The sequence below is a fragment of the Trichomonas vaginalis genome, chromosome V, assembly GCF_026262505.1.
Source record: "Trichomonas vaginalis G3 chromosome V, whole genome shotgun sequence".
In the NCBI taxonomy this organism is placed as follows: Eukaryota; Parabasalia; order Trichomonadida; family Trichomonadidae; genus Trichomonas; species Trichomonas vaginalis.
Genome location: NC_067207.1, coordinates 3,841,578 through 3,866,295, shown reverse-complemented (window position 1 = coordinate 3,866,295; position 24,718 = coordinate 3,841,578). Strand labels below are relative to the sequence as shown.

The following is a 24,718-nucleotide window of genomic DNA, read 5'->3' as shown; positions in this document are numbered from 1 at the left end:
AAACACGAAATTAAAAAAATTAAGCTTATCTCTATTGCATGATCCAAATTAATTTTATGATTAATCAGAATTTTTGAGAAGTTAGATTATGAACGGTTTGTGAAGTAATTAAGCAATTGCATATATAATGCATTTGAAAAATAAATAATAAAATTATTTATCCAAGATAATTGAATGAAATAAGACCATATGTTCACAAAATAAAATTGAATAATAAACGCAATAAAAATTGTTTAAACAAGAAACATCATGTTGAGTTCACTGCGATCTGATTCTGCTTCTTGTTTGCCGTATTTCTTCTTGCAAACAACAACAGTTGAAATAACGATGATAACAAGGATAAGACCAACAGCGGCGGCTGAAGCAATGACAATGATCTTCATCTTCTTGTCGTGTTCTTGTTTCTTGCCGCTTTGGTTATCATTACTGCTCTCGCCGCTGTTCCCACTTGGACTGTCAACCGGGATCTGTGCTATTGTTTGAGTTGTTGGCAAAGGTGTGTTTTCTTTTGTCGCTGTGGTTGTTATATCTTCCTGTGGAGTTGTAACCTTGGGTGTTGGCGATCTAGATGGTGATGGAGATGGTGACCTTGATGGTGTTGATTTCGTTGGAGATCTAGTTGGAGATCGTGTAGGTGATCTAGTTGGTGTTGATTTCGTTGGAGATCTAGTTGGTGGTGGTGAAGGAGATCTAGTTGGTGGTGGTGTAGGAGATCTAGTTGGTGGTGGTATAGGAGATCTAGTTGGTGATCTTGTTGGTGGTGGTGTAGGAGATCTAGTTGGAGATCTTGTTGGAGTTTGTTCTTCTGCATCGCAATCAATTGGTTTGACGGTATAATCATAGACATTTGAACCATACTTCACTTGTATATCAATAGTCTTTCCGATTAAAGTTTGATAATCAATATCACTTAAATAATCCATTGGTAAACTTGAAATATTGAACATTGCACCACGTTGTGGTCCACCATACCAATCCGTTGTATAATATTGATATGCAATATTTTGTTGAACTCCGTCAAAATTCACTGTAATTTGCAACGGTCCGCCTTCTGGGATTCCTGGAGCCCAAAAACTAAATCTATTATATATAAATCTGGCTGGGAAATAGCCTGGTGGAGGATATGCTGTAAATGTTAACTGATCTTCCGGTGGCCATCCCATGCCAGATGTTTTCATTGACACAGAGTTTGTAAAGCCTTTTTCATCTGATCTTTTTGAATTGTAAGCTCCACCAAATGCAGTTTGTTTAAGGCCACCATAAAGAACCCACCTTCTATGGCCTAAGTTTAAATTAGATTCGCCATTATCTTTGATAAATTGCTGAACTGCCATTGGTGCATCATAATTTCCATAGCCTGCACCAAGATTTGAAGATGAGCATCCATTGTATCCTGCACTTGAATAACAAGTTTTAGTTGAAGGAGGGGTGTGATCTAGTTCTCTGTTAATTACATTACATATTGCGCATTTGACTTGTTCATCATCATATTGTGATCCTGAAAGAAGTGTAACTGGTGTATCAAATCCAACAAGCCATCTCATGTAATTAAGTTCTTTAAGAGCTTTATTATCGTCTGTTGCTTTGTCGTAACTTTTTCTACCACATTGTCCTGCTTGATCTGGGTAAATAGAAGTTCCCCAGTAATCATAACTAGTACTAAATACATCAGTTTTATATCTATTGCATACTTCAGCTCGAGTTCTCCTTTCAAGTTTATCAAAACGGATGGAAATTAAAGAAAGAAGCATAATTTGTTAAAATGATATAATTCAATAATTGAGAGTATTATCAAAATATGAATTTAAGGATGTCAATTTGGAAGAAAAGTGAGAAAATTCCTAAAATGCTAAAAATGAATTTTCCAAACGTCCTTTTTTATCTCATGTTTTTGATTTTGAAAAAAATTTGGAGAGAAGAACTCTTCGTTTTTGAATTTTATCACGATGGTTTTAAAGTATATTAGACACATGTATTGGTATTACTATTTTTGTATATTTTGAGAGAAAATCCCTAAAAAGTGAGAAAATCTAAGACGGTTTGAGAAAATATATAAACTATTGAAAATTTGAATTAAACTTCTAATTTGGAAAAAAGAAATTTGGAAAGAAGAAAATTCAAAAATCGAGATTTAGACTCAGCATCAAATGGAGAACAAAATGTTTCTTCATATGAAGGAAAAAAATTTTCTTGTGAAGAAATAGAGTTTTTAAAATTTTATTGTATGTAATGAAATAAACAAATATTAAAATTATTTTTTGATAACAAGAAAATTCCCAATAGAAAATATTTGAGAGAAAGAAAAAAAGAAAATTGAAAAATATTACTCTCCTTTATATTTCATGAGATTTTAAATTTATTCTCATAAAATTGACAATTTTATACGTTTAGATGAAAATAAGTGATTTTGGTTGAAATAGAAATTATTATTTGCTTACAGCTATCAAATAGATTTTTGCTATTTTGATTAAAATTTGTTAAGGGTCCACTGTAAGGCCAAATAAGGTCTATCGTCGTCCCAAAAATATTGCTCGAGATGGTGTTTTTACTAAGGCCCAAAACTTAAAAAAACTCAAAAAAATTAACTTTACTCTTTTGAGATCCTTATCAGATATGCATCAATTTGATGCAGTATCGCAGTTCGAATCTGATTTTTTAATGTAGATATACTCTAACATTCTTGAAAAAATGCAAAATAATATTAATTAAGCTTTTCATTTCTGTATCATACACGAAACAAAATCATTCATTATACTAAACTTTATCAAAGTTTGAATAATGAAAAAAAAAATATATCTAAATTTTTACATTGAGTCTGCTATTGATATGGTTAATATTAAATCTTGTAACAACGGGCATTGGCCAAAATAATACCCGCTAAAATACACAATTTTTTAAAATTTTATCAATTTGTTATGGTGCATATTTATGACAATGAATAAAATGCTTATCCTTCATAAGTAAATACATAATTTATGCTTAAACACAAAAAATAACACGAAAATTTTTGGCCAACATATCAAAACTAAGGATAATGTTTTGAATATATAAGCAATAATACTAAAAAAAAAAAAAAAAAAAGGAAGTGGGGCCTCCAGGCACTTCGTGCCCTCTAGCCCCGAAGATGTTTAGTATAAATGAAGTATAAAATGAGGTTTTTTTTGGGTATAGGGGGCTTCCCAGGGGCTGCGCCCCTTCTAGCCCATAAAAATTTTTGAAAGTCGTTGTCGTTGACTTTTCGGTAAAAAAATAGTATAACTATGTCCGGACAAGTAAGGGTCTATCGTCGCTACAGGAAAAGTTACGGGCGTTCCAAGGAAGTATACTTTGAGAGACTCTTTAGAAACTTTAGACGTTTTACATAACCATCCATGTTTTTACTTTACATCCGATAAAAGTGGTTTGGAAACCGTTATGAGATGGTTAGAGGACATACATGACTATGAGTTTAGATATGACAAGATAGAATATGAGAGAGGTCCTATAAACCGGAGAAAGTGTCATATAAACATCTGTCAAATGACGCTTTTTAACTTCACTTAAAATGCCACGTAAGATACGTAAGAATATACGTAAGAGGAAGGGAGCATTGAAACATCCAATAGTAAAACTAACACCACAACAACAGTTGCAACAACAAATGCTGAATGACCCCACTATGTTGCAACAAATGTCAAGCAATCCTATGCTTTTAAACCGAGTTGTTGGTGCACAGAGTGGAGGTTTAAGAGCGGCACTTTTAGCGAAAATGGCAGGCTATGGTGGAGCTGCAGACGGAACAGCCTATAACCCTCAAAGTCAAATGAATTTGAGTTCACTCAAAAATCAAATAACAGATGTCAAAAAGTCAAACATAGACATACAGAAGCAAATAAGTGAAAACGAAAAGAAACTAGAATATGACAGACACACAAAGAAACTCAATGAGTTAAACGTAGAGAAAAAGAAGAAAGAAGAACAACTGAAAGAACTAAGTACAGAGGAATATGCGAAAAAAGTGTCAGAAAAAGCAGCAGAAGTAGCAAAAATGGAACAAGATGTCATAAATTTGAAAAACCATACTACTCAATATAAAGTACTGAAAGATGAAGAGATAAAACAAAAAGCCCTGAAGACATATATGGATAGCGATGAGTATAAAAAAGAAGTTGAAGCAAATGTAAAGGCAGAAAAACTTTTACAGTTGCAAAACCAAACCGTACAGTATGAAAACTTAGCACAAGAAAGTAAAAATAACGACGCAGCCATGCAAAAGGCAATGAAAAGCGCAGAATATATAAAAGCTAACAATGACTGGTTAGATGCCCAAGCCAACGCTAAAGCAGCCCAACTTATAGGGTCAATAAGGACAAAAATACAAGCGGATGAAGACAGTTCAAATGAAGCTTTAATGAATGCTGACTTTAAGAACGCCTTCGAAGCTCTTCATAGTAAGGTGAAACTAGTGAACGACTTCTCATCTGGAAAGAAACTGAAGTCTGAAGGTTTCGACAAAGAGTTAAAAGAAGTAGCACAAAATATGACGAAAATAACAGATGCAGCAACGAGACAGGCAGTTCAAAGTGCCTATGACGCCGTTAGAGCAACTGTTGTGGAAAGTCAAGAAAAAGAGTTACAACAGACCAGAAAAGACCTAGTAAATGCTTTCTTAAAAACGAAAAATCAGGTAGGACATTACGCTGCAGATGGAACATATGTGCCAGCTGGTGGAACTTATATACCAGCTGGTGGAACTTATATACCAGCTGTTGGAATTTATATACCACCAAACCCTCCAAGAGAAGCACCTGCACCAGGACTACCTAAAACATTTACATCGTCACATGGACACAGACACAGGCATGCACCAAAACCAACAGTTCAAAATCCAGCACAACAACCAACAGTTCAAAACCCTGCACAACAACCAACACAACAACCAACACAACAACCAACAGTTCAAAACCCTGCACAACAACCACCTCCACAACCAGCACAACAACCACAAACAGAGCAAGGACATAAAAGAAGTAGAGAACAAGAAAACCAAGAATTCTTAAAAATGCTTAAGGAAGAGTATGGTTACCCAGATAGTATTGACTTTAGTGACAGATATAAAGAAGCTATTAGAAAGTTCAAGGATGGAAATACTGACCCGAACCTATTTAGCTTTATGACTCAGCACCAAATCGAATATAATCTCAAACCTGGAAAATACAAGCTCGCTAAGGGATATGATTTAATAGCATATCATCCAAATGACATGGATGAATTTACTCCGAGATATTTGATGTCAGAGCTAAATGACGATTCAACTCTCTTCATAAAACGCGTAAAAAATAGAGACGGAACGAAAGAAGAAAGGCTTATGAATGCGGATGACTTAAATAGGGAATTTGCTAAAAACCGTCTCGGAATATATGAAATGTCACCAAATAAGGTACAAGAAACTCAACAGGAAGAAACTCCACAGGAAGAAATAGTTCAGATACAACCAGACATGGAAGAAATAGTTCAGATACAACCAGACATGGATGAAATAGTTCAGCAACAACAGCTAGAAGAGCCTGAAGGAAACGAACAAGTCCCTCCTTTGGAAACTAACTTCATAGAACTAGATGAAGATTTGGAACAGCCGAAAAATCTTGACCCTCAACAAGTGTATGCGGAGAATATGGAATATTTCCAAGAGTCTAAAAAAAATTCGGCTGACATAGTAGAAGAATATCGAAAAATGTTTGCCGACATACAAAAGACTCCAACACCAGATGAAAATATTCAGCATAGAATGGAAGTACTGAAAGAAAATGTACGCAAATACAACAACCCTTTTTACTTACGAGCATATAACGTTCAATCTTCGGATGAACTCGGTGAAAATAAAAGGTTAAATTTCAACAAAACATATAGAAATGAAACATTGTTTAAAGTTCATTCAGAACCTAGCCAAGATGGAAACAAACCTACTTTTGTTTCTGCAGACTATGGAACTACAATGAGATGGGGTCATAAAGCTAACCCGGATAGGTGGTTCATAAACTTACAACCACAATTCCAAGAAGTTGTAGACGCAATGGAAGTGAATGGTGAACGAGATATAGCTGGTATTTTAAGCGCGGCTTTAATGCCATTGAAAGATATGAAACATGCAGATATTTTGGACCAGTATGAAATGAACATGGCTGATGGAAATATAACACCTGACGTTCTAGAACATTTATCTCAAAGAACTACACAGAACCATAGAGATGGTATATTTGGTGAAGAGTTTAGAAAGAGAGTTAGGGAGAGAGAAGGAAGAGAACCTATTGTACATGACCTTGCAAACGAAAGTTTACAAAATGTCATAAAAACTTACTTTGCAGACGATGAACTGAGAAGGGATGAATATTTAAGAAAACTCAAATTGACAGTACCAAATGAAATGTTAGTATTGAAAAACATGTTCCTTGACAAAATAAAACCAACTACAGAAATAAATGACGCAAGACTGAAAGATTGGGTAAAAGCTTTCCCATTCACAAAAGATATTGTTGGTAACATGGAAAGAAAACCAGAATGGCTACAAAAACATATATTTGGAAACGAGCTTATTCCATATGGACAGGCACTGTTTGAAGAGCTTGAACCGGAAACTCAGGAAAGAGTCATGCAAACAATAAGCGACGACTCAAATACAAACTATGACAAACTCTTTCTAGGATATAGGTTACCTGAGATGGGCGACCAGAGCCCAAAGGCAAAAAGGACATGGAAAATTTGCAACATACTAGATGAACATGAGGCAAAGATGCAACAACTTGAAGCAGAGGGCAAGTTACCAAAAGCGACACCAAAGAAGAAGAGAAGAGTAGAACAAAGTGAAAGTAGTGAAGAAGTAACTTCATCTAGTGAAAGTAGTGGCAATGAAAGAAAAAGAAGAGTTAAAAACTCAGTCAGGAAGAAAGTAAAGCTTGGTCCACGTGGGTTCTATTATGACACATAAATCCAACTATTCTATATTTTTACCCATATGAAATGTACGCCGCTCAGAATATAACGCCAACAGTTTTGGATGCCATGAATGGAAATGTTTCCGAATGGTATAACGAATGCGACAATGCCATTAGAAGGTCAGAAATAGTTCCTGGAACTTACGAATATACAACTGCTGTTTCTTATGGAAACGTAGGTGAGTTTGGTGAAGGTTCTTCAACAACAGTAGATATTGCATGCGACAGGTTTCACATTATTTCTATTGACAACTCATTCTTATACGTGGAACAAGACATTGAAATAAAACCTTCTGCCAAGTTGTCTGACAAGAAAGGTTGCAATGGAATTTTCTATGTCGGATACCAATATGCTCCAGAAGTTTTCATGGGATATAAGATATATTCTAACTCTGACTTAGTTCAAACAGTAACATGGGCAAACTATGAATGGTTCGCTTTGAGAAACTCAGTACAACCACAAGCTAGAGAACAAACAGACCAGTACGCAACTATTGAGAAAATAAGAAGACTTGACCCTAACGTTCCAGGAGTTTATGTTAACCTTTCTGGACAAACTGCAGCAGCAGTAACCAAAGTAAAACTGAAACTTAGAGTTCCTTTGTCATCTTTCCTCATCTTCAGGTTTTTAAGATACTTGCCAAACTGGGCAGGAAAAATTTCTATCGAACTTACTCCAAGCAAAAATAACTTAGTCATTGCACCAACACAAGACCCATTCACTCTTACAGACGTAAAGGGAGCAAATCAAACGTCATTCGCCGAATTTTGCAAAGACAAAGTTGACTTAGACTTTGGTTTCTCAAACTTCAACACTGAAGTAAACTATTATTTCAATGCTGCTGGAACTGCTTGGGACCCAGTTAAGTTCACATGCGAAAAGTTTGAATGCAAGAGAATAGAAAGCAGACTTGCAGTCTATATGTTGGACCCAGATATTTCAAATGCTTTAGCTGCCAAATATATTGCAGTTCCACTTATGTTCCCTATACACCAAATATCTGTCAAAGACTTTGCAGGTGAAGTTGGAAACCAAAGTGCTGACCCAGGTGCAAGAACAGATATTGCTTTAACAACTGCAATGAAACATGCAGATACTATGTTTGTACTGTTCAGACGAACTATAAATGACTATTCTTGTTTCTACAACCCTGGTATTAAATATCATATAAACATAGATGGCAAATATTATCCAAGAGAAGAATATTCTACAGTTGAAGATATGAGGTCATACAACTTGACATTAGATGCTATGAACTTTAACAACAACTTCACAACAACCATTAACCCTGAAATGCAAAGTTCTATTATGCCATATGTGAAAGTATGGACCCATACAGGAGCTCAAAAAACTCAATATACAAATGGAGACCGTTCAAACTTTTGGCTTGGCATTCCATTTGCTGACTCAGAAGACTTTATGGGTGGTATTTCAACTGTTGGTACAGTTCAAATACAATATACTGGTGACAGAGACGGTCCAGATGAATTGAGAGCAAAGAAGTTTACAAAACCAATAGCACTTTTCACGGAAGATGCTCTTTTGAAGATTCGTTCGATGAAACCTGCTGGGGCTCCTCAGATTGGCATAACGACAGCTTCCATCGAGCAGATTTTGGCAGCAGGTCAGTAAGTTGTTCTTGAACTGACTTCTCTCCGTCAAATATTGACAGTACGCCAGTTTTGACATAGTATTGTATTATAAACTTACCTTTAGAAATATCGGTCAGTTTTGAAGTCATATTTTTGTCAACGTCAAGAACTTTCACCATTTCAGTTATACCAACTTTCTTTGCTTTATGAAAATATTTTGGTTCAGCAAAGACTGCTATTCTATAACATTTTCCATTGTTTGTGTAAAGAACTATTCTATCAATGAACTTGTATTGTTTGTGTGTGTAAACTTTGTTTTGCTTCAATTCGAAGAGATACTCAAATACGTCCATCTTTTTATTCTAAGTAAAATGTCATTTCCGAAAAATAGAAGCGTAAGTGTTTCAAAAGGTTTAATGGCGGTGGCAGATGTGAAGTTAAATTCACCAACTCAAACAAACAGTCAAAGTGTTGTTGTCAATGTCAAAGACAGAGATGTTGAAGTGGGGAAACCATACGAAGACGAAGATGGTATAACAATAGTTCCTGTAAAAGAACAACCAACATATCCTGAAGTTAGCAGAGACTTAAGTTCTGTTGCAGATATTCGAAATGACTACCAACAACTTAAAGACAAACTTAAAACTCAGGAGAAGATTTGTCAAGCTTTAGGTATAATGTTAAACTTGGTCGAACACAACCCTGTAAAAGTGAACTCATATGTCATTGCACCTCATGAAGTTTTGAAAGAACTATTGAAACTTTTGACAGAGGCAGACGATATAAACATCAAAGAAATAGAACCCGACATTGCTTGCTGTGGTGTTTCATATAATGTCATTGACAAGATATACGTTATGAAAGGAGGTGAAACGTTGAACTTAAAATATAGTTTCCCAGACGTCATAAAAATATTTGACGACCACAACATTTCATTAAAATTTAGTTGCTAAGTAAATGGCAGAAGACATAGTGGTTTATACTATTACGACTAAAAACCCTGAGTCATATAATTCTATAACAACAAACTTACAAAGTCCTCAAGGACGATATTGTAAACTGACCTTAAACACGATGACGACTAAAGCCTGTTTTGCTCTTTTGACACCAGAAGATTTTATTGTTGTGAATGGTAAAAAATACTCCTTTGAAGATACTTACTCAGATATACCACCAACAGGTTTTGTTGACTTATTTAATACTTTAAGGACGGATGTAACATGTGCTGCAACTAGAGCAGGTTTCATTATGTTTGGATGTCCGACTGAGTTTAGTATAAACGATATGAGCTATAATACAAAACTTATATCTGGTTTTTACTACCAACAGTTTCCTATAACAGGAAAAGGTGTCATACAAGGTTTGTCTATTCCATTGACTTTAAGTACACCTATTTTATATATTGTTTCAAACTTAGGTTCAAAGTGCTATTCGAATGTCGACAGAAACTACTATGACCAAAAGATACTCATGCGTATAAACAACACTTTCTCTGCTGGTTTGCCTATTGTTCATTCGAATGCAGAGTTTTCAGCTTTAGTAAACTCAAACACTTTAGCAAACATAAACTTAACCTTAGTTGACGCAAACTTTGTTCCTGTAAAACTTTATGTCCTATGTATTTGTCAATGACGGCAGAAAGTTTCGAATTGGAAGATGCAACTGGTGAAAAGTATTGTACTACAAGAACAACTTCAACAACAAATAGCTCAAGAACAACAAATGGAACAAATGGAACAAATGCAACAACAAAGTCAAGAATAAAAAAAATATTTTTTTTTATTTTTATAAAAATGTACAGAATAGATGTTTCAGATTTTTTATGACTTCCAAGCCTTCAGAAATATGTGTCCATTTAGAGACTATAACAAGCAGTCGAGAATTTGAAACGTTTAGTCATTTATGTCGACTCTGCCCCAGAATGTTATGTCATGAAAGAATGGGATGTTGTCTTTAACAAACCAAGAGCAACAATAGTTTCAGAAACAAGAATGTAAACAGAAACTTAAGAAAATAAAAGTCGTACAAGTTGGTATGAAGATGTTAGATGCTTGGATATCTTATTGTCAAAGTTAGATGATTTTTCAGTTCGTGGTATAAAGTTCTATACACCATCTCCAAACTTCTATTCTATCTTCACTGGATATAAATACGAACAAGTAGAATGGAAAGAAAATGTTATAGAAGCTTGGTTAGACCATGTCAAAGAAATTATATGCAATGGAAACGAAAGAGTATATGAGTATATCTTATGTTGGTTTGCAAACATCTTACAACATCCAAGTGCTAAAAATGAAACTGCTCTCATTGTAATTGGAAAAACAAGGAACAGGTAAGAACACTTTCTTTACAGATATCTTATGCAAACTGTTAGAGGCTATTCGAATCCGAATATGACAAACTTAGAAAACATCTGTGGCAAGTTTAACTCCTCAATAGAGAATATGAAACTTATAGTATGTAACGAACTTCAAAGTATAGATAACAACAAAAGTTTTGAACTCAGATGCTTTGAAGAGTCTTATAACAGACAAAGTTGGAGTTGTTGAAAGAAAATATAAAGACCAAAGAGTTTGTGAAAATGTTGCAAACTTCGTCATGGTTTCAAACAATGCCGTTCCGATGAATTTAGAAAGTTCTGACAGAAGATATGTAGTTGTCAGAACGTCAGATTCTCATATGCAAGATACAGAATATTTTGACGACTTAGCAGAAACTTTGACATCTGACTTTTACAAACCACTTGTTCTCATATTTCATGACATTAGATATTTCTAAGTTCAATCCAAGACAAATTCCACATACCGAAGAGAGACAAACATTGTTAGAAGCAAACAAGAGTGTATATGAACTGTTCATAGATGAAACTGACTTTGAGTGTTTAGATGAAAGGTCATTGTACGATTCGTATAAACAATATTGTCAAGAGTATGGTTATATGACAGCGTCTAAACGAACATTCTTGGCAAATGTCAAAAGTCTTTTAGACGTACAGAATGGTGTATATACAAAGAAAAATTTTTCTGAGTAAATTTTAAAAAAAAATATTTTTTTATCCGATAGAAAAGATGACGAAATTCATCTCAGTAAACAAGTACATGTCAGGACTTAAAGAAGAACTAGACCCATTCACATATTTGAATGTTTACTTCTACACCTTTTGAAAAGTCTACATTTGACAAAGTTTGGAACATCGAACCAGTTAAGTTTGCTATTTGACTAAAAATGGTGCGAAATTTGAAAGACTTAGACATAGAAGGTTTGTTAACAGTCAAGAGAAAGTTTTGACAGAAGGTTCTCAAACCTTAAAGAAGGCAAAGCATACAAACTTGTTATACCTTATGAACCAAAGAAAGCAGACGACTATGAATATTATGAGTCTAAGATAGTTGAAGTTCAAGGTAAATTGGGTAAAAGATTTTAGAGTCTAAGCCAGTGTTTGCTCCTAAAGAGGAAGAGAACATTGACATTGACCCAGAAATGTTCTAAAAATAAAATTTTATTTTTACATGTCAAATTTCTTTTCTCTGGCTCTGGTTCTTTCTTCTCTTCTTCTACTTTCTTTTCTTTTTTTCTCTCTTCTCTTTTCTGGTGGAGTTATGTCAAACTTCTCAGAACCATATTTTTGTAAAAGGTCTTTGTCCTTTAATAGCTCTTCTATTCTGTTTTCTATTCATTTTTCAAGAACAGCGCATGTGTCTTCTTGCATTCTAGAAGTTTTGTTGGACTTCATCTCTCCAAGAGGCGTCATCTCTGTCAACAAGTCTGTCATTGACAAATTTTAAGACTTCTCTGCTTAATGTTTTATGGTTCTTGTCATATTCCCAGAAACAGAACTTTAGAACAAATTCACCTTTCTTGTTTACACTATGTAATATTTATGGTCGACAGATGTTTTGCTGTCGAAAAGCTTGTCTCGAATATAGATAGCGAATCGCTAGACATTTTCTAAAAGATAAAAATTTTAATTTTTCTAAAATATGTTAGAAAAAAAGTTTGCTGACATTGACAAGAAATTTGAGAATTTTAAATAAATAAGAACAAGAGGAAGTTGGAAAATGCTCAGAATAAACCATACATGACAAGTTTTATTTGCTCAGAATGGTATAACAGGTCTAATTGCACCACCTGGGTCTGGTAAGACTTTCACTTATCTTAAAATGGCTGCACAACAACAAGAACTAGATGAGAAGAACCCATTCTATGAGTTAGTAGTCATTTGTAGTACTTCGGGTCAATTTGACCAAACCGTCAATTCGTTCAAAGATATATAAAGAAGTCTAAGTTAGTATGTATAAAAGACTCTGAGTTGTTAGATTGGATAAAGAAGTACCAAAGAAGAGTTTTGAAGTACAATGCTATAAATGAGTATGTCAATTCGAAGTTTAAAGACCCAAATGAGGAAATGCAGAGAATATTAGAGAAGAAACACTTCAGAAACAAACAGAAAGAGATAGAATACATTTCGAAGAAATTGCAATCTTACGATTGGAAGACTTACCCTCACAGATGTCTTCTTATCTTAGATGACTTTGCTTCTCATCCTTTGTTAAAGAACAGAGAACAAGACATGTGTCGAATTCTTAAGAAGCTCAGACACTTTAACATTTCAGTTGTCATTTGTGTACAGACAGCCAAGAGTTTAAGTAAGGATGTAAAGAGAATACTTACTGACATTGTACTTTTCCCCGGATTGTCCGAAGACGATTTCATGGAACTTATGAAAGAGTCCATGGCAGGTAAGTTTGACAGACATGAACTATGGGAGAAGTACAAAGTCATACAAGACCCTCATACTTCTTTCAGAATTCATATCTACGCAAACAAAGTTCAAATTGTAAAAAGTCAAGCTTGAAAAATGTAAGTGTTTGTCTTAGTCTGTTGTGGTGCTGGGGCTGTCGGTTCTTCTGGCTTTGGAAGACATTCAGGAAGAGGAACGTCAGCCATCCGTTTGTGTCCTGTCGGAAGGAAGAGTTCTTCCATTTGTCCGGAAATTTTTTTCCTGTCGGAAGGAAAAACTTTTCCTGTCGGAAGGAAAAACTTTTTCTGTCGGAAGGAAAAACTTTTTCTGAAGGTCGGCCAAAAAGTTCTCAATTTTCGAAAATTTGAATGGTTTACGGACGAACAACAGGAAAAATTTTTCCTGTCGGAAGGAAAATTTTTTCCAGTTGGAAGGAAATTTTTTTCCTGTTGGAAGGAAATTTTTTTCCAGTTGTCGGGAAATTTTTTTCCTGTCGGATGGAAGGACTCGGAATGCCAGAAGGATTTGACAAGACAATTTACCTTATAGAGCTACCTGAGCCATCTTTGGTGTCAAGCTTGAAAAATAAATGGTTCATTTACTCTGCTTGTTTGAAGTTGTCAAAATACTCTGTTATTTTTTCCTTCAGTAGCGGCAAATCTTCTTTGAATGTAAGTATTGTACAACCTTTCATATCATAGTGTGTTTGAGGAAGTGTGTCTTGAACTATCTGTTTAACATCTTCATTCGGTGTCATTGAAATCGGTAAGTTTTCGCGATAGAACCAATTTCTGTCAGATTTGTAAATCTTAGCTAAGTCGTAAAAGCTTTTGTTGTTTCTTCTGACTAAATGCAACATAACCATATCTCTGTCTTCTTCATTTTCCATCTCTTCAGTGTAAATCATATACTTATAGTTCTTTTCCTTTCCTTTTGGTACCGAACGTGGTATTCTTTTCTGTATGTTTTTGTCTTTTGCTTCAAGCTTGTTCTCTAGCTCTTCGCGTTCTTGTCTGTGAAGTTCGTCAAGAAGTTTACAAACATACCATGAATAGCGAGCTGAAGCCCATTGTGCCACATTATTTACGAGAAGTCTATGTACATACCAACCTCTCAAACCATTTGGCAATTTTTCACGATTTTCATAGAGTTTTGGCGACTGGGGTTTTTCTCCCACTCGCTGTTCTTCACTGTTTTCATAGAGTTTTGGCGACTGGGGTTTTTCTCCCACTCGCTGTTCTTCACGATTTTCAGAAAAAAGTATGTCTCGCTGTGCTTCATTTAATAGTTCAATAGTGCTTTGGTTCCTAAACCAGTCTTTAGGAAGCTTAGTATCTGGAGCAAAACATGCTGTCAAAATACTTTGCATTTGGTACATGTCATCTTTGACCGAACGAATGAGACGTAACTGTTTGTTATACTGAACCCACTCGTATTCTTCACTTATGGCTTCATGAACGATAGCAGTTGTTGTGTTCTCTGTTGTTGACATTTCTGTCTTTACATACAAAATAAAAAATAAAATAAAAATAAAATTAGCGTTATTTTCTGGCTTTCACAAAAGACCAAAAATAAACGCTTTACATGTATTTTTCAGCAACTTCGTCAAATAATTTTATAGCTTTGTCGATCTCATCTACTTCAAACGTTTCTTTACCTTTCGTGGGAGCACCATACATTTTCTCAAACTTTTCAAGTAGTTCTGTTTCAGCAGCTCTCATATCGTTAACAAACACAACCTTAACTCTATTGACTGTACTGTCATATCTTTGAGTTATATTAAATGTTCTTCCTATCTTATATCTCTTTGTATTGAAGTCCTTCGGTTTCTGAACGATGTAAAGTAAGCCTTCACTGCAACGTTCCGTATCGAATGAACCATATGTTATGAAATTATATCCAACAACTGGGTCAATCCAGAACAAAACTACTGGTATAAGACTTTTGTCTATAAGATATGCTCTTGTTCCATAGAATCTTACCGATATCATCAGCTCAGGATTTCTTGTCAAAATTTTCTGAGTTGAAGCATTTCTAACCCAGTCGTGGGATGTTTTCTTTCCAGATAGTGTTAAAATGTCTGACAAAGAATATTTTTTGTATTTCTTTGAGTATCTTACGTTTAAATCACCTATTCTAACCACTTTGGTGTCATTGTCTATCTTTTTAACTGTTTCAAACTCAATGTTTGTCATTTCCTGTTCTTACATACAAAATAAAAAAAATATTTTAAAAAAACTAACTTTATTTTATTTTTTCTATCTTGTATAAAAGATATGATTTCATAGAGTTTTTTTACGATTTTCATGAGTTTTAGGCGACCCCGGAAAAAGTCGGGGTCGCATTTTTTCACTGTTTTCATAGAGTTTTTTTACGATTTTCGTACGGAATCTCTACCCTCGGTTTTCCGAGGGTAGCAAACATATGAGGAAATTCATGAAATTTGGTCATTTTTTTCAGCAAAAATATATTTTAGGTGGAACCAGGTCCCTCGGTCACTCGGTCAACTAACATCTTTTTGAAAATAGTGACAACATGACATTTTGACAACAACACAGGAAATAAACTTCTTCGTATATGTTTTGTCAAGACTTCATCGTAAATGAGTGTAAATGACCCAAAAATATATTTTAGGGTAGATGGTTAGATCTCACCTCTTTTCTACCCTCATTTCTACCCCATATGTCCTTACTGAAAAAGTATGTGTTCCATATGTCATTTTACTCAGAATTTTATACAGAATTCAATAAAAATATATTTTAGGGTAGATGGTTAGATCTAACCTCTTTTCTACCCTCATTTCTACCCCATATGTCCTTACTGAAAAAGTATGTGTTCCATATGTCATTTTACTCAGAATTTTACTCAGAATTCAATAAAAATATATTTTAGGGTAGATGGTTAGATCTAACCTCATTTCTACCCTTTTTTCTACCATAAAGTTTTATAAGCGTTTTACATGGTAAACATTGTGAATTCGTGAAATTCTAAACAATTTCGTAGCTTCTATTTCTTCTGTCAGTACATCGAATGTTTTAACAATATTGAATGTATCTTTATATTTCTTCTTGACATCTGAAAGAAGGAAATCGTCAGCAGTTGGATAGTTTTTGTTCAGAAATGTCAACATGTCCATTTTATCTTCTGCTGGTTTCTCTACTTCTTTCTTTAAGTCAGCATAGTCGTTTCGCATACGTTCTATCTCTTTGACGGAGTAGTTATATTTCCTCATTACTGCTTTACATTTAGAACATTGTGGGTTCATTTTAGCATTGTACATTGAAATTTGACCTGCTAGAACAACTAAGGCGTCAATGGTTTTCTTTAACTCAAAAGTTGCGGGTTTTATTTGTTCATTCCATACCTTACCTCTTCTATCTTTATCTCTTATCTGCCATACACATTTTGCAACTAACGAAACAAAGTTGTCGTAGGTCTTAAATTCTTCAGATTTATATATGTCAATGAAATATACCATATCGCAGTCTTTGTCCATGACTTTGTGGTTGCAATGAAATCCAAGAAACTCATAGTTAACCTTACGTATGAACTTCTTTATTTCTACTGAGTCAGTTGCTTTGACTTCTATTTCATCGAATTCAGGAATAGTGAGCTTTTGTTGTTGTATTTCAGGAAGTTTAGGTAGATGGTCAATAATATCCTGCATTTCATAAAGATACTGTTCATTTGTTTCATCTTTTGCGGTACAGTCTAAATCTCCTTGGAGAAGTTCTTGCTTTATCTTCTGGATTTCTGTTTCGAAAGTATATGAAGAAGGAATGAAGCTTTTCATCTCTACTAACATTGAAGTTGGGTTCATGACTAACGAGTTTGGTGAAGTTGTTGCTAACATGTTCTTACAATAAAAATAAAAAATATTTTTTTAAAAAAACTAACTTTATTTTTTATGTTTTTTATGTTTTTTGTGAAAGTGTCAAAATTCAAGAGTTTTGTGCGTTTTCTACGATGGTAGAAATGAGGGTAGAAAAGAGGTTAGAAATGAGGTTAGATCTAACCATCTACCCTAAAATATATTTTTATTGAATTCAGCAACAAAATTCAAGAGTTTTGTGTGTTTTCTACGATGGTAGAAATGAGGTTAGAAATGAGGGTAGAAAAGAGGTTAGATCTAACCATCTACCCTAAAATATATTTTTGTCTGATTTACGCTCATGTTTGACAAAACATTTACGATGAAATCATGACAAAACATATACGATGAAGTCTATTTCCTGTGTTGTTGTCAAAATGTCATGTTGTCACCATTTTCAAAAAGATGTTAGTTGACCGAGGGACCTGGTTCCACCTAAAATATATTTTTGCCGAATTCAAGAGTTTTGGTTGAAAGAATACGGTGGAGCCAAAAGTGGCTCGACCTCAAAACAAGCATTTTGTGAAGAATATACCAACCGCCGGAATTCCGGCGGTTGCTTTTTTTATACAAAATTCAAGAGTTTTGTGTGTTTTCTACGATGATAGAAAAAAATGGTTCATTTACTCACAATATTTTTGTACAAAACGACCCCAAACTTTTAACTTCTTTTCTGCAGCTTCTAATGCTATCTTAGCGAGTTCATATTCTCTAAATTCTCTCTTTAAATCTTCTTGTTCCCATTGGTCTAGTTCGTATGGAGAGTCTCTATAACCATAACATATCTCACGTTCATGTTCTATTTGTTTTTCGCACATTTTTCTAACTTCTTGTTCGAACAAAGGTTTTGCATTCTCTACTGTATCTTCAAGTTCTTCTTCATCTAATTTCTCATGAACTTTCTTGTCTATGGAGTCCAGAATTTTTCCAACTGCTATGCAATATTTTGGAGAAGCCCACATTGCTATATAGTTTACAAGTCTTGGGTCTACATACGTTCCTCTAACCTGTTTGATTTCATCAGGAATTCCTGCATGAATTTTGTATAAAAAGCAACCGCCGGAATTCCGGCGGTTGGTATATTCTTCACAAAATGCCTTAAAATACTCTTCCCAGGACTTATTTTCCAACAACTTTCTAAAGTCTTTCCTAAACTGCTGACACATATTTGTTACATTTATATAACCATCCTTGTCTCTACGTAAGACTTCAATACCGTTATAGGTGCCTTTTGTGAATGTTTCGCCATTAGATTTGTTCGTGAACGTTTTTGCTTCGACTGTCATTTCAGTTCTTACAATAAAAATAAAAAATATTTTTGGGTGGTACGTCGGACATTCGTTTGTGGCTTAACCGTCGGACATTCGTTTGTGGCTTAACCGTCGGACATTGTCTTGAAACAGTACAAATATTGTCTTGAAACAGTACAAGACTAGTTCTGAGATCTCACCATCTAACCTAAAATATATTTTTGCCGAAAAAAATGAGTTTTGGTTGAAAAATACGGTGGAGCCAAAAGTGGCTCGACCTCAAAACAAGCATTTTGTGAAGAATATACCAACCGCCGGAATTCCGGCGGTTGCTTTTTTATACAAAATTCAACGGGTGAAAGAATACGAAGAAGTCATGACAAAACATTTACGATGAAGTCTTGACAAAACATGTACGAAGAAGTCTTGACAAAACATTTACGATGAAATCATGACAAAACATATACGATGAAGTTTATTTCCTGTGTTGTTGTCTAAATGTCATGTTGTCTCATTTTTTCAGAGAAGTTAAATTGACCTGGGGACCGAGGGACCGAGGGACCTGGTGACACCTAAAAACCATCTACCCTAAAATATATTTTTCAATACTTTTTCAATACTTTTCCGTAGTTGTATATGAAAGACAATTCGAGATAAAAGTCATAGTACAATGGTATTATATGCTGCACACCATTTGTTGTGAACCAAACTTGAAGGTCAGAGAAACTGTTACTAGGTGGTTCGTAGAATTTAGAAGCAAAGTCATAAAAGTCCTTACCAATACAAAGAAAACTATTGTTGCTTGAACTGAAACTTGCATGACACATAACATTTTGAGGGTCAAACACGTTTCTATAAACTGTCAAATCTGCTGGTGGAAGTATAAATTTAAATGGACCATCTGGTGGTAATGGTTCGTTCTGGTTTAGTAACCGAAGAAATTGTGCCCAAGAACGTCTGTCTACTCCCCAATATAAAAACTCTGTATCTCTTGGAGGGTTAATTTCAATCTTTTGAAATGAAACGGTGGAGTTCATCTTGTCATATTCTAGTTTCAGATAGTATGTTCCATTTAGTAAAGAGTCGTATTTTTCTTGAAATTCCCAGTAGTATTTGTTCATTTGAGTTTGAAAGTCATTTAGAGTTTTTTCAAGACTTCATAGTATATGTTTTGTCAAGACTTCTTCGTATATGTTTTGTCAAGACTTCTTCGTATATGTTTTGTCAAGACTTCTTCGTATATGTTTTGTCAAAACTTCTTCGTCAATGTTTTGTCAAGACTTCATCGTATATGTTTTCTCATGAACTTTCTTGTCTATGTTTTGTCAAGACTTCATCGTATATGTTTTGTCAAGACTTCTTCGTAAATGTTTTGTCAAGTTCTTCTTCATCTAATTTCTCATGAACTTTCTTGTCTATGTTTTGTCAAGACTTCATCGTCTATGTTTTGTCAAGACTTCATCGTCAATGTTTTGTCAAGACTTCTTCGTAAATGTTTTGTCAAGACTTCTTCGTCGATGTTTTGTCAAGACTTCTTCGTCAATGTTTTGTCAAGACTTCATCGTATATGTTTTCTCATGAACTTTCTTGTCTATGTTTTGTCAAGACTTCATCGTATATGTTTTGTCAAGACTTCTTCGTAAATGTTTTGTCAAGTTCTTCTTCATCTAATTTCTCATGAACTTTCTTGTCTATGTTTTGTCAAGACTTCATCGTCAATGTTTTGTCAAGACTTCATCGTCAATGTTTTGTCAAGTTCTTCTTCATCTAATTTCTCATGAACTTTCTTGTCTATGTTTTGTCAAGACTTCATCGTATATGTTTTGTCAAACTTCATCGTAAATGTTTTGTCAAGACTTCTTCGTAAAGACTTTGTCAAGACTTCTTCGTAAATGTTTTGTCAAGACTTCATCGTCAATGTTTTGTCATGACTTCTTCGTAAAGACTTTGTCAAGACTTCTTCGTAAAGACTTTGTCAAACTTCATCGTAAAGACTTTGTCAAAACTTCATCGTAAAGACTTTGTCAAAACTTCATCGTATATGCTTTGTCATGACTTCATCGTAAAGACTTTGTCAAAACTTCATCGTAAAGACTTTGTCAAAACTTCATCGTATATGTTTTGTCAAAACTTCTTCGTAAATGTTTTGTCAAGACTTCTTCGTAAATGTTTTGTCAAGACTTCTTCGTAAATGTTTTGTCAAGACTTCATCGTATATGTTTTGTCAAAACTTCATCGTAAAGACTTTGTCAAAACTTCATCGTATATGTTTTGTCAAAACTTCATCGTATATGTTTTGTCAAGACTTCTTCGTATATGTTTTGTCATGACTTCATCGTATATGTTTTGTCAAAACTTCATCGTATATGTTTTGTCAAAACTTCATCGTAAATGTTTTGTCATGACTTCATCGTAAAGACTTTGTCAAGACTTCTTCGTAAAGACTTTGTCATGACTTCATCGTATATGCTTTGTCATGACTTCATCGTAAAGACTTTGTCAAAACTTCATCGTAAAGACTTTGTCATGACTTCATCGTATATGTTTTGTCAAGACTTCTTCGTAAAGACTTTGTCAAGACTTCTTCGTAAATGTTTTATCATGATTTCATCGTAAATGTTTTGTCATGATTTCATCGTAAATGTTTTGTCAAGACTTCTTCGTAAATGTTTTGTCAAGACTTCATCGTCAATGTTTTGTCATGACTTCTTCGTAAAGACTTTGTCAAGACTTCTTCGTAAAGACTTTGTCAAACTTCATCGTAAATGTTTTGTCAAGACTTCATCGTAAAGACTTTGTCAAGACTTCTTCGTAAATGTTTTGTCAAGACTTCATCGTCAATGTTTTGTCATGACTTCTTCGTAAAGACTTTGTCAAGACTTCTTCGTAAAGACTTTGTCAAACTTCATCGTAAAGACTTTGTCAAAACTTCATCGTAAAGACTTTGTCAAGACTTCATCGTAAAGACTTTGTCAAAACTTCATCGTAAAGACTTTGTCAAAACTTCATCGTATATGTTTTGTCAAAACTTCTTCGTAAATGTTTTGTCAAGACTTCTTCGTAAATGTTTTGTCAAGACTTCTTCGTAAATGTTTTGTCAAGACTTCATCGTATATGTTTTGTCAAAACTTCATCGTAAAGACTTTGTCAAAACTTCATCGTATATGTTTTGTCAAAACTTCATCGTATATGTTTTGTCAAGACTTCTTCGTATATGTTTTGTCATGACTTCATCGTATATGTTTTGTCAAAACTTCATCGTATATGTTTTGTCAAAACTTCATCGTAAATGTTTTGTCAAAACTTCATCGTAAATGTTTTGTCATGACTTCATCGTAAAGACTTTGTCAAGACTTCTTCGTAAAGACTTTGTCATGACTTCATCGTATATGCTTTGTCATGACTTCATCGTAAAGACTTTGTCAAAACTTCATCGTAAAGACTTTGTCATGACTTCATCGTATATGTTTTGTCAAGACTTCTTCGTAAAGACTTTGTCAAGACTTCTTCGTAAATGTTTTATCATGATTTCATCGTAAATGTTTTGTCATGATTTCATCGTAAATGTTTTGTCAAGACTTCTTCGTAAATGTTTTGTCAAGACTTCTTCGTAAATGTTTTGTCATGACTTCTTCGTAAAGACTTTGTCAAGACTTCTTCGTAAAGACTTTGTCAAGACTTCATCGTAAATGTTTTGTCAAGACTTCATCGTAAAGACTTTGTCAAGACTTCTTCGTAAATGTTTTGTCAAGACTTCATCGTCAATGTTTTGTCATGACTTCTTCGTAAAGACTTTGTCAAGACTTCTTCGTAAAGACTTTGTCAAACTTCATCGTAAAGACTTTGTCAAAACTTCATCGTAAAGACTTTGTCAAGACTTCATCGTAAAGACTTTGTCAAAACTTCATCGTAAAGACTTTGTCAAAACTTCATCGTCAATGTTTTGTCATGACTTCATCGTATATGTTTTGTCAAAACTTCATCGTACAGACTTTGTCAAGACTTCTTCGTAAAGACTTTGTCAAAACTTCATCGTATATGTTTTGTCAAGACTTCATCGTATATGTTTTGTCAAAACTTCATCGTAAATGTTTTGTCATGACTTCATCGTATATGTTTTGTCAAAACTTCATCGTAAAGACTTTGTCAAGACTTCTTCGTAAAGACTTTGTCATGACTTCTTCGTAAAGACTTTGTCAAAACTTCATCGTAAAGACTTTGTCAAAACTTCATCGTAAAGACTTTGTCAAGACTTCATCGTATATGTTTTGTCAAAACTTCATCGTATATGTTTTGTCAAAACTTCATCGTATATGTTTTGTCAAAACTTCATCGTATATGTTTTGTCAAAACTTCATCGTAAATGTTTTGTCAAAACTTCATCGTATATGCTTTGTCATGACTTCATCGTAAAGACTTTGTCAAAACTTCATCGTAAAGACTTTGTCAAAACTTCATCGTATATGTTTTGTCAAGACTTCTTCGTATATGTTTTGTCAAGACTTCTTCGTAAAGACTTTGTCAAGACTTCATCGTATATGTTTTGTCAAAACTTCTTCGTATATGTTTTGTCATGATTTCATCGTATATGTTTTGTCAAGACTTCTTCGTAAAGACTTTGTCAAACTTCATCGTAAATGTTTTGTCAAGACTTCTTCGTAAAGACTTTGTCAAAACTTCATCGTATATGCTTTGTCATGACTTCATCGTAAAGACTTTGTCAAAACTTCATCGTAAAGACTTTGTCATGACTTCATCGTCAATGTTTTGTCAAGACTTCATCGTATATGTTTTGTCATGATTTCATCGTAAATGTTTTGTCATGATTTCTTCGTATATGTTTTGTCATGACTTCATCGTCAATGTTTTGTCATGACTTCATCGTCAATGTTTTGTCATGACTTCATCGTAAAGACTTTGTCATGACTTCATCGTAAAGACTTTGTCAAGACTTCTTCGTAAAGACTTTGTCATGACTTCATCGTCAATGTTTTGTCATGACTTCATCGTCAATGTTTTGTCATGACTTCATCGTAAAGACTTTGTCATGACTTCATCGTATATGTTTTGTCAAGACTTCTTCGTAAATGTTTTGTCATGACTTCATCGTCAATGTTTTGTCATGATTTCATCGTAAATGTTTTGTCATGATTTCATCGTAAATGTTTTGTCAAGACTTCTTCGTATATGTTTTGTCAAGACTTCTTCGTATATGTTTTGTCATGACTTCATCGTATATGTTTTGTCAAAACTTCATCGTATATGTTTTGTCAAGACTTCATCGTATATGTTTTGTCAAAACTTCATCGTAAATGTTTTGTCAAAACTTCATCGTAAAGACTTTGTCAAGACTTCTTCGTAAAGACTTTGTCATGACTTCATCGTAAAGACTTTGTCAAAACTTCATCGTCAATGTTTTGTCATGACTTCATCGTATATGTTTTGTCATGACTTCATCGTATATGTTTTGTCAAGACTTCATCGTCAATGTTTTGTCAAGACTTCACCTCTTGAATTTTCATGATTTCATCGTAAAGACTTTGTCATGACTTCTTCGTCAATGTTTTGTCAAGACTTCATCGTAAAGACTTTGTCAAAACTTCATCGTAAAGACTTTGTCAAAACTTCATCGTAAAGACTTTGTCATGACTTCATCGTATATGTTTTGTCAAGACTTCACCTCTTGAATTTTCATGATTTCATCGTAAAGACTTTGTCATGACTTCACCTCTTGAATTTTCATGATTTCATCGTAAAGACTTTGTCATGACTTCTTCGTCAATGTTTTGTCAAGACTTCATCGTAAAGACTTTGTCAAAACTTCATCGTAAAGACTTTGTCAAAACTTCATCGTAAAGACTTTGTCATGACTTCATCGTATATGTTTTGTCAAGACTTCATCGTCAATGTTTTGTCATGACTTCATCGTATATGTTTTGTCAAGACTTCACCTCTTGAATTTTCATGATTTCATCGTAAAGACTTTGTCATGACTTCTTCGTCAATGTTTTGTCAAGACTTCATCGTAAAGACTTTGTCAAAACTTCATCGTAAAGACTTTGTCAAAACTTCATCGTATATGTTTTGTCATGACTTCATCGTATATGTTTTGTCAAGACTTCATCGTCAATGTTTTGTCAAGACTTCACCTCTTGAATTTTCATGATTTCATCGTAAAGACTTTGTCATGACTTCTTCGTCAATGTTTTGTCAAGACTTCATCGTAAAGACTTTGTCAAAACTTCATCGTAAAGACTTTGTCAAAACTTCATCGTAAAGACTTTGTCATGAC

The 24,718-nt window shown here is 34.2% G+C and overlaps 9 protein-coding genes and 1 pseudogene across 10 annotated transcripts, besides 1 other annotated feature; 4 read left to right on the top strand and 6 right to left on the bottom strand.

The window, feature by feature from the left end:
- Window positions 1-194: 194 nt before the first annotated feature.
- Window positions 195-1,777, bottom strand: TVAGG3_0274280 (uncharacterized protein; the record flags this gene model as incomplete). Its single annotated transcript, XM_001318707.1, has 1 exon — window positions 234-1,751. One exon carries the CDS (start codon window positions 1,749-1,751, stop codon window positions 234-236), a length of 1,518 nt encoding a protein of 505 aa, XP_001318742.1.
- A 4,140-nt stretch (window positions 1,778-5,917) lies between these two features.
- Window positions 5,918-24,718: part of a mobile genetic element that runs on past the window's edge.
- On the top strand, window positions 7,339-8,072 carry TVAGG3_0274270 (protein of unknown function, DUF4106 family; the record flags this gene model as incomplete). Its single annotated transcript, XM_051228670.1, has 1 exon — window positions 7,339-8,072. A coding segment is annotated over one exon (734 nt), but the record flags the coding sequence as incomplete, so codon positions are not given.
- Window positions 8,194-8,604, top strand: TVAGG3_0274260 (protein of unknown function, DUF4106 family; the record flags this gene model as incomplete). Its single annotated transcript, XM_051228669.1, has 1 exon — window positions 8,194-8,604. One exon carries the CDS (start codon window positions 8,194-8,196, stop codon window positions 8,602-8,604), a length of 411 nt encoding a protein of 136 aa, XP_051098399.1.
- TVAGG3_0274250 (protein of unknown function, DUF4106 family) lies at window positions 8,981-9,517 on the top strand (the record flags this gene model as incomplete). The annotated part of the gene is made up of 1 exon (XM_051228668.1): window positions 8,981-9,517. The coding sequence occupies one exon, from the start codon at window positions 8,981-8,983 to the stop codon at window positions 9,515-9,517; it is 537 nt and encodes a 178-aa protein (XP_051098398.1).
- Window positions 12,970-13,419, top strand: TVAGG3_0274240 (protein of unknown function, DUF4106 family; the record flags this gene model as incomplete). Its single annotated transcript, XM_001318705.2, has 1 exon — window positions 12,970-13,419. One exon carries the CDS (start codon window positions 12,970-12,972, stop codon window positions 13,417-13,419), a length of 450 nt encoding a protein of 149 aa, XP_001318740.2.
- On the bottom strand, window positions 13,904-14,674 carry TVAGG3_0274230 (KilA, N-terminal/APSES-type HTH, DNA-binding family; the record flags this gene model as incomplete). Its single annotated transcript, XM_001292269.2, has 1 exon — window positions 13,904-14,674. The coding sequence occupies one exon, from the start codon at window positions 14,672-14,674 to the stop codon at window positions 13,904-13,906; it is 771 nt and encodes a 256-aa protein (XP_001292270.2).
- On the bottom strand, window positions 15,053-15,500 carry TVAGG3_0274220 (organellar and viral DNA polymerase type B; the record flags this gene model as incomplete). The annotated part of the gene is made up of 1 exon (XM_051228667.1): window positions 15,053-15,500. A coding segment is annotated over one exon (448 nt), but the record flags the coding sequence as incomplete, so codon positions are not given.
- TVAGG3_0274210 (organellar and viral DNA polymerase type B) lies at window positions 16,250-16,570 on the bottom strand (the record flags this gene model as incomplete). The annotated part of the gene is made up of 1 exon (XM_051228666.1): window positions 16,250-16,570. The coding sequence occupies one exon, from the start codon at window positions 16,568-16,570 to the stop codon at window positions 16,250-16,252; it is 321 nt and encodes a 106-aa protein (XP_051098396.1).
- TVAGG3_0274200 (organellar and viral DNA polymerase type B) lies at window positions 16,834-17,158 on the bottom strand (the record flags this gene model as incomplete). Its single annotated transcript, XM_051228665.1, has 1 exon — window positions 16,834-17,158. A coding segment is annotated over one exon (325 nt), but the record flags the coding sequence as incomplete, so codon positions are not given.
- TVAGG3_0274190 lies at window positions 17,800-18,140 on the bottom strand (annotated as a pseudogene). The gene has a single exon. A coding segment is annotated over exon 1 (341 nt).